Source organism: Cibotium barometz, chromosome 45, assembly GCF_041138505.1.
Source record: "Cibotium barometz isolate CiBa-2024 chromosome 45, ASM4113850v1, whole genome shotgun sequence".
NCBI classification, from domain to species: Eukaryota; Viridiplantae; Streptophyta; class Polypodiopsida; order Cyatheales; family Cibotiaceae; genus Cibotium; species Cibotium barometz.
Window position 1 is genome coordinate 5,171,655 of NC_141090.1, and position 8,389 is coordinate 5,180,043.

Genomic DNA, 8,389 nt, shown 5'->3' on the forward strand with positions numbered 1-8,389 from the left:
AAAGAGAATGCAAGAAAAAAAGTAATAAAAGGTTTTTACATTTATGTTGACAATACGACATGTATGTCTATCTCTATACATCACAATCATTTGGTTTCTCATCATATCACTTCATAAATGCTTTGTGACAACAATTTGAACATACATGCCTTTACCAATGCTTTAAGATTTCAGAACTATCTTGGATTAGGTATTAGAGAAGCAAGAGAGGAGTGATACATTTATGATATCACAACTCCTCCATATACGAGTTTTCATGAGACACGTCGAAAGTGGAAGAGCTTGATTCATGACTTTGAAGTTGTGAGGGCTTTCAACTTGTAGAGCTCATAGTAAAAAAGCATAGGCCATAAATACTTGCAATTATCTAACTAGCCTATTCACACCTATAGCTTGATGCCTAAATTTTTGGCAAGTGGGTGGCCAATTCTTGTAGAGAACGAGGCATTTAAAGGGGAAAAGTTTTAAAACTTTTTGTAACCTTCCACTTACATTCCAAAGTGCCAAAACAATGCAAATGTACACACGAAGAACACAATCGACCCAACAAAAGTTGAGCTACTTTTGAGCATGAGAGAGCTAGATAGGGTCATGAGCTGTTAGTCATCAAACCATCTTGCACCCCTTTGAACATGTTCTATAACCCTCGCCCATGGATTGGCCAATCCATAGTCTACCCCAGGAATAGAATAGACTTAGAATCCATACACGGATGACTTCACACTCAGTTATGAGCACATTCGTGCACTCATGTAGGCTCCATGCCCCATTAATATTTCTCCTAGGATGGGTTATTGACTAAGAGTTTTTACATACATCTGGAAAAGGCGCACCCTAATCTTCAATTTGAAGGCCATAAACTAGCTTGACCTTTGGAAAAGGCGTACCCTAATCTTCAATTTGAAGGCCATAAACTAGCTTGACCTTGAGAAATTAACTGAATATGTATGTTTATGTGTAAAATGTAGAGAAATTTTCAGAAGCGGCCGCCTTTTGCAACCCTATTTTCTGAGAGGCCTTCTCCAGAAAGGTTGCAACAAGGGCTTGGATCAAGTTCAAGGCTTCAAATTTCAGCAGTGCTTGGGTTGAAACTTAAAAACAAGTGTAACAAGCCAATGGGCAATGAGTAAAATAACAAACAAGCCTATAAGTTAGCTCCAAGCTTCTACCTTGGGATTGAGTAATATGGTAATGGTAATGAGGCTAAGGCGCGCGGGGAAAGTTTAAAACTTTAAAGTTCAAAATGGGAGCCTGAACAGTCACGATTCACACCGACATCCGCACGTGCACACACGGGTGAAAAATGTGGCTTCACTGCTAGGTTGTGGCTAGATTGGTTCCACGGCGTGCATGCTAATTCGCCCACGAGTACTGCAGGTGCTGGTGATTAACTTGCCAAGCTTTTTAGTGAATTTTGGTAGTTTTTGTTTGAGGGGGAGGAACTTGTGGTGATGGCGTCTGGTGCGAGAGCTCAGCTACACTGGATAATGGAGACTTGCTGTAAAGCAGAAGGCAAGGCTGGAGAAGGAAGCTAGAAAGAGAGGCGGCTTCACGGCTTTTGATTCTTTGCAGGTTGTTGTCACTAAAATTTCAAATGTTGTTCTCAGTTTCACGAAAATTTGCAGGTTGTTAGCGCTCTAGCAACAGAGAGGCAACAGCAGGGAGAGCAGCACGCCAAATGAGAGCTCAGCTAGCTAAGCTGCTGGTGTGGAGAAGCTGAGACTCGAGAGTGCAGGAGGAGGAGGAAGCAAAGCAAGCATTAGAAAGGTTGCATTTGAACTTCTAAACATCATCAATAACGCCTTCCGTCCGTGCGTGTGCGTGTGCGTGTGTGTGTAAAAACAGAGCAGTGTGTGGTCACTGGTAAGGTCCCACTGCTGCTCGACTTCACCTCACCTTTCCGTAGCTGAAAAGCTCACTTCTTGCCATGGCCGACAGGCTACCCCTAGTAGGCTCTAGACTCTAGAGTCTCATATATTAGCTCCTATTAGCTCCCTCTCTGAGGCTCTCTTCTCACTGCACTTTCCTCTGCAGCAGCAGCAGCAGGTAGGGTCACAGCCACCTGAGTCCTTTCAGGCTCCAGCTCTTTCTCTCAACATTCTAGTCTGAGTTGTAGTCTCTCACCAGACTGTGGCTGCCTCTTGTGTACCTAGCAGTACCCACTGCCTACCATCGCCACTACTGCTCCTCCAGTCCTGTGTGTGTAATTGGCCAGCGCCCACCTCTCTCTCTCTCTCTTTCTCTCTCTCTCTCTCCAGCCTTTTTTGCCCATTAGCTCCAGTCCTGTGTGTGTGTGTAATTGGCCAGCGCCCACTTCTCCTCTCTCTCTCTCCAGCCTTTTTTGCCCATTAGCTCCTCAAATAAAGAAAACATAATCTCTTAAATCTAACGCTCTCGCCGAATGCAGTTCTCCAAACGAACCCTTGAATCCATCCAGGAGAGCTGAGCTGAGCTGCTACCAATGCTCTTGCAACAATAAGGAATGAAAAGGGCAACATCATCATCAACCATGAAGGAGACCGCTTCTTCTAGGATGGATCGATATGAGATCATGGAGCAGATTGGGAGAGGGGCATTCGGCTCTGCCATCCTTGTATACCACAAGCTGGAGAAGAAGACGTAAGGGGGCTCAATTACATAGCCCATCCATAGCCTCTTCTGGCATTCTCAGCTTCCATTGTCGCATTCTCTAACTTGCCCTTTGGGGCCGTCGTAAGGGTCATATGTATGGTCATACATGGTCCATTGGCTTGGCTATATTGTTAATTAAGCTCATCTCACCTTCTCATGTTGCACAGGTATGTCCTCAAGAAAATACGCCTTGCTCGCCAAACGGACAGGTGTCGCAGATCAGCCCATCAAGAGGTGCACAAATTCATCACCTACTAATGAAACTGGTTTTCTTATCGCAAACCACCCACAAGGCTTAACTCTGCTTACCAGTTAATATTATTCCTTCCTTTGTTTTTTAAATGCAGATGGCCCTGGTGTCGAAGGTTGTCCATCCCTACATTGTGGAATACAAAGAGTCCTGGGTGGAGAAGGTGGGAAATTCTCCCCTTCTGTTGCATACTCATTACTTCTTCAATGATTTGCCCTGGGATTTTTACAAGAACCTCGAATGCCCTGTTTTGGACTAAAATACTGTCTTAATAACGTTATGTGGTGCAAGTTAGGCGCTTCCATGGACTACGGCTTGGATCTTGGTCTCTGTTCATAAATTACAGCTGATGGAATGACTTTGACAGTCGTTTCCACAGGACAGGCATTTTTGTGAGTCCATTGATGAATGGGTTTTGTTTTCTGTTATGTAGGGCTGCTATGTGTGCATTGTTCTATCGTACTGTGATGGTGGAGACATGTAAGTCCTATCTATATGTAGAAGAAAGGGTTGAAGAAGGGCTGATTTTGGGCTTACTGCCAAGTAACCATGGATAACTTGTTCTTGATCATTGGATCACAGGGCTGATCTAATCAAAAAGTCAAATGGAGTGTATTTTTCAGAAGAGGTTTGTGCCTCATTGATGTAAGAGTGAAGAGAGAGAGTTAAAATTTAAATGCTCTTCACCAATGAAACAGACACCAATCATTCCATGTGGTTAACATTCCCCCCCTCCCCCGGTCTCTCTCTTGCAGAGGTTGTGCAAATGGATGGCACAACTCCTACTAGCTGTGGATCATCTTCATTCGAATCACATACTTCACCGTGATCTCAAGGTGGGTTTCTATCATTTCACGCTTTGCTTTCCATATCGCAGGGATCATGAATGTTGGGCATTGTGTCTAAGATTCGAAGTCTATCAGCATCAGGGAAGGATATTGAATTTTACAAATGTTTATGTAAACTAACTCTTGTACTACTGCCTTACCAGTGCTCAAACATATTTCTAACAAAGGAACAGGATATCAGGCTAGGTGAGAAGATAGATTTGCACTTCTATTGAGTGTGCTAGAACTTAGTGGAGTAGCAGCTCTTGAAGTGCAAGCAATTATGGAGGTTTCTGGGTCCCACACATCCTTTTATGTCATTGTAATTTCTGTTTGCAGGAGACTTTGGCTTGGCAAAAATGTTGAAAGCAGATGGCCTTACTTCCTCTGTAAGTCACCACCAACAAGTTTATGGCTGGTAGCTCTATGTTATCAACCTCTAGAGTAATAAGAGAGCCTTTGAAAATGCAAGAGGAGTGTCTTTGAGATTTTCTTGCTTTATCTTATTTTCATTTAGCATGTCAACAAAAGAGGCCACTAGTCCATAGTTTCATTTCTCGGATGGCAGGTGGTGGGAACCCCAAACTACATGTGCCCTGAGCTTCTTGCAGATATTCCTTATGGATTCAAGTCAGACATATGGTCACTAGGTGGGTTCCTTGTGGGCAATATTTTCTCTTTGTTTGCACAAAGTAAGAAAACTCTGCTAATACCATGCAAATGCATTTTACACAGGATGCTGCATGTATGAAATGACTGCACACAGGCCAGCGTTCAAAGCATTTGTAAGTATATCAAGTCCTTTCATGGTGACTCAAGCAAGGACAAATTCTTTCCTTTTTGTAATGAGACAAGCCAACTCAGCTTTGTGTATAGGTTGGAGTAGAGGAGGTACATGAGTTGACTTTTTGTTGGGCTGATTGATTGCAGGATATGCAGGGTCTGATAAGCAAGATAAGCAAGTCTTCCATTGGACCTCTACCTGCCATGTATTCTGCACCCTTGTAAGTGGAATGCCGTTGTGCCGTTGTGCATTCTGTGATCATACTTTGGTGCCGTTGTGCATTCTGTGATCATACTTTGGCTGAATGATGATTGCCTTTTGATTTCAATATCTGTTTAGAAAAAGCACCATTCATATGCTGACATCTGCCACAGGAAGGGAATCATCAAAAGCATGTTGAGAAAGAACCCAAAGCATCGACCGAGTGTAAGTCACAATGCCATGGATTGTCATTTGTACCTACCTTTCTTGACATTTTCTTGTTATGTACATGATCAGTAATGAGGGGTAGTAGTTTCTTGGTTCTCTTTGTGCAACCTTGCTTGCCTTTGGTCTTAAATTTGTTAAGAAGTTTTAGTCCAAAAAGGAGGGTCTTGCCACCTCTTGGAGTTGATTTCACAAATCCCTTGCAGGCTTTGGAGCTGCTCAAGCATCCTCATTTGCAAACCTATGTCAATCAATACCGAATGCAAGTGGGCTTTCGGCTCAGAGCTCCTGAGAGACAGTTGCATGCTTACCATCTTGATGATGATACTGGTGATGAGAGCTTCTACAGCAGCCACATGAGTAGCATGACTGGGAGAAGCAGCCCTCCTAGAAGAGCTTATGATTATGGTTCCTCTAGGGTACCCATGTTGGATTCCAACTTATTAGTTGATCTTAATGAAATTGAGCCTTGTGACTGGCCACTTTTCCATGATAAAAAGGATACATCCAGAATGTTTTGTCAAAGTGATATGTTCTCAACAAGTGCTACAGGTGACCTCAACAATACAGCATGGGTCGATGAGCCGGAGGGATTCTATAATCTCGGCTTTTTTGAAGAAAAGCAAGATAGTCACTTCAATGGCAAAAATGAGGGGGTGTCTAGTAAGGTTCAGTCAAAGGTCCCTCCTGCTACCTCTGGGCGTGCGAGTAAAGGACATTCAGCTATGGCTAGTCCTCGGACACCAAACCAAGCTGTTGGTGTGGGTACCCCACGTTCGAGATTAGATTCCTCTAAGAAAGCACAGCAAGGAAGGCTTTCGGTAATCCTCTTCTATACACAAGTTTCTGCTTTTCTTTTTTGTGTTTTTCGGTAGTTGCCTAGGCCCATGAGTAAGGTGATGGGTCTTACATGCATATGCTTGGAATTACAATGTATGGCTGACACATTGTATGCAGCTTGAATATTTATTCCTGCAATCAAGCATCTCAACACATAATGAAGCTTAGCTCTTGCCTAGGCAGTGTTGTGCCCTAGCAACTGTTGAAGCTTAGCTCTTGTAGTAAGCAGTGTTGTGCCCTAGCAACAACTGTTAATACGTGCTTTTTGATGATGTGGAATTGAAGTCTAATACATGCTTGTCAATGATGTGTATGCTAGCTGCCAGGAGGCGGCCGTGTGAAACTTCGGACAGATGCCCCAGATGAAAGAGCACGCCTGACTAGACAGAGACCAAGTGTCCTAGGTACCACACGAAGAGCCTCCTTGCCACTTCCTGCGAAAGCAGCTGGTTCCTCACGCAGAAGCATCTCTCCCATCAGTAATACCCGAAATCTTCTAGCAGGAGGTAGCCCAAAGAATACAACTCCTATGTCAAGGCGAACCCCACTTCATGACAACTTGCCTGCTTTGTCAGACACTACACGAAGATTGGCAGGGGCAACTAGAGGTGTAGCAACTCCTGATATGCCTCGTACAATGACCAAAGGCCTTGTAAACTCAGCATCTCCGGGACAACCTAAACTGATTCGGAATGGAGTTCTCAAACAAGTAGCTGTTGGCCTGGAGGCAAATCAATCCCCTGATGTTTCTGTAAATGCTCCTAGACTAGACTTGATACCACGATTCTCCCTCAGTACTCATGATACCTTGCCTATTAGAAAGAGCTTGAGCAACAATGAAAGGAAGAGGATTGTGCAGGGAGCTATTTCTAAGTTCCAAGATCAGTGCCCTTCAGAGACAGCCGATGGAAGGGCGAGTGATGCCCAAGATCAATCCGATCAAGCAACTCCTTCGAGGTCTTACAGGGGCTATGATTTCTATGACTATGAAGACAAAACCCTGGAGAAAGGGGCAATTCAGATCCATGACAAAGCACCCGCACCAGTCCGACCTGCATACAATGATGTGATACATGTGATAAGGCACAGCACATTCAGGTTTGGATCAGATCATCTAGCTCAAGACCACATCGATCGCGGTGATACAGAAATCAGCTTCAACGACATGCTAGATATGCCGAGGTCTGAGGTGGACATGTTCTCCATGCCCACAAGCAATGCCGCCACCACCACCACCACCACCACCAATGGTGGTATTAGCAGCAGTCAATGCATAAATGGTGCCATTAGCAGTAATTTTTATTCTTTGGAGCAGCAGGAGCACCGCCATAGTACCGGTGGCAGCACCAGGGGAGGAGTGTCTAAGGGGGTTGATGTGAAGTCATACCATCAAAGAGCAGAGGCTCTCGAGGGTTTGTTGGAGCTCAGCGCACAGCTGCTTCAACAGCAGAGATTTGAGGAGCTGGCCATTGTGCTCAAGCCCTTTGGGCGGGGTAAAGTATCCCCCCGAGAAACTGCCATCTGGCTCACCAAGAGCCTCAAAGGCATGATGCTAGACTACAAGCAGCAATGCAACAGCTCTGAGGACACTGGTGGATGAGCCCTATTTCATGGTTGTCTTGGTACTTTATACAAGGATAGCTTCATCTCACCTCCTGTCAGTCTTTAATCACAGCTGTAAACATCTTGCCCACAACAGTGAACTGGCTTTCATGTGCAAAAAACCAAGCATTATCAACCTTGTACAAATGGTGTTCTTTTAGAATCAATACTGACACAAGGAATCTATTGGGGACTTGAACCCTGGATCTTTAAATAAAGGAGTTTGATTGGCAGGAAAAGACAGGTTTGCTTCATCTTGGAGCCTGTTCAACTTTTGAAAAATCCACCTCATTTTTAGAGGAGGGAAAAAAATACAGTGTCCAATTTATTGAAAAATTGTAGTAATTGGATGAAACTATGAAGAAAATGCTTATTTGAAATTGCCTTTTCCTCTTCAAACCAGTAATTGAAAAAAAACAGCATTCTAGTGTATTTGTACCAACCAAACTAGTGTATCACCATGCCTTTTCTCTCCTATATATGAACTGCAGTAATCACCATGGTAAACTGAATCATCCATGGTAATCTCCTATATATGAACCACCTTTGTGACAAGATTCACCACTTGGGCGACATCTATATGGCAGATATCGAGCTCAACTAGTGTTACGAACATTGATGACCCAATTGGGTGATAACATCTGCACTTATGCCATTGGAATGGTTAGTGAGATTATATAGTTAACATGTTGGCAGTTGGACGACATGCTGTGTAAGACAGTAGCCACTTTGGAGTACTAGAGTTGTGGCATAGTTATAGCGCCAGCTCATGTTGCAGTCGGGTTTACACTATGGACCAACTACCATTGTATGTAATAGGAGAGTACTTTCCCTTATAGCATGTACTCTAATCTCCTTATGTTAATGGCTATAGAGAAGAAAAAGATAGAAGAAAATTCACCAATCCATCTCTCTCTTGTGTGTGTGTTTACTTGTGCAAGGAACTCAAGCTCTCCCTCTCCCTCGCATTCTCTTTATGGTATCAGAGCTCCAATTCGTGTGAGAGCTAAGGAGAAAAGCAAGAGAAAA

General features: G+C 43.7%; 1 protein-coding gene across 2 annotated transcripts; it reads left to right on the forward strand.

The window, feature by feature from the left end:
- Positions 1–1,433: 1,433 nt before the first annotated feature.
- On the forward strand, positions 1,434–7,740 carry LOC147612342 (serine/threonine-protein kinase Nek3-like). Of its 2 annotated transcripts, XM_086782958.1 has the most exons (15): positions 1,434–1,767; positions 2,408–2,619; positions 2,799–2,865; positions 2,979–3,044; positions 3,315–3,361; positions 3,464–3,509; positions 3,637–3,717; positions 3,873–3,915; positions 4,048–4,097; positions 4,277–4,358; positions 4,444–4,493; positions 4,639–4,712; positions 4,867–4,918; positions 5,125–5,739; positions 6,078–7,740. In XM_086782958.1, the coding sequence occupies exons 2-15, from the start codon at positions 2,483–2,485 to the stop codon at positions 7,356–7,358; spliced, it is 2,691 nt and encodes an 896-aa protein (XP_086639084.1). In that variant the 5' UTR covers positions 1,434–1,767; positions 2,408–2,482; the 3' UTR covers positions 7,359–7,740. The 2 variants fall into 2 exon arrangements, with proteins under 2 accessions (XP_086639084.1, XP_086639083.1); XM_086782957.1 differs by lacking the exon at positions 1,434–1,767 and having other exon boundaries at positions 1,975–2,619.
- The last annotated feature ends 649 nt before the right edge of the window (positions 7,741–8,389 follow it).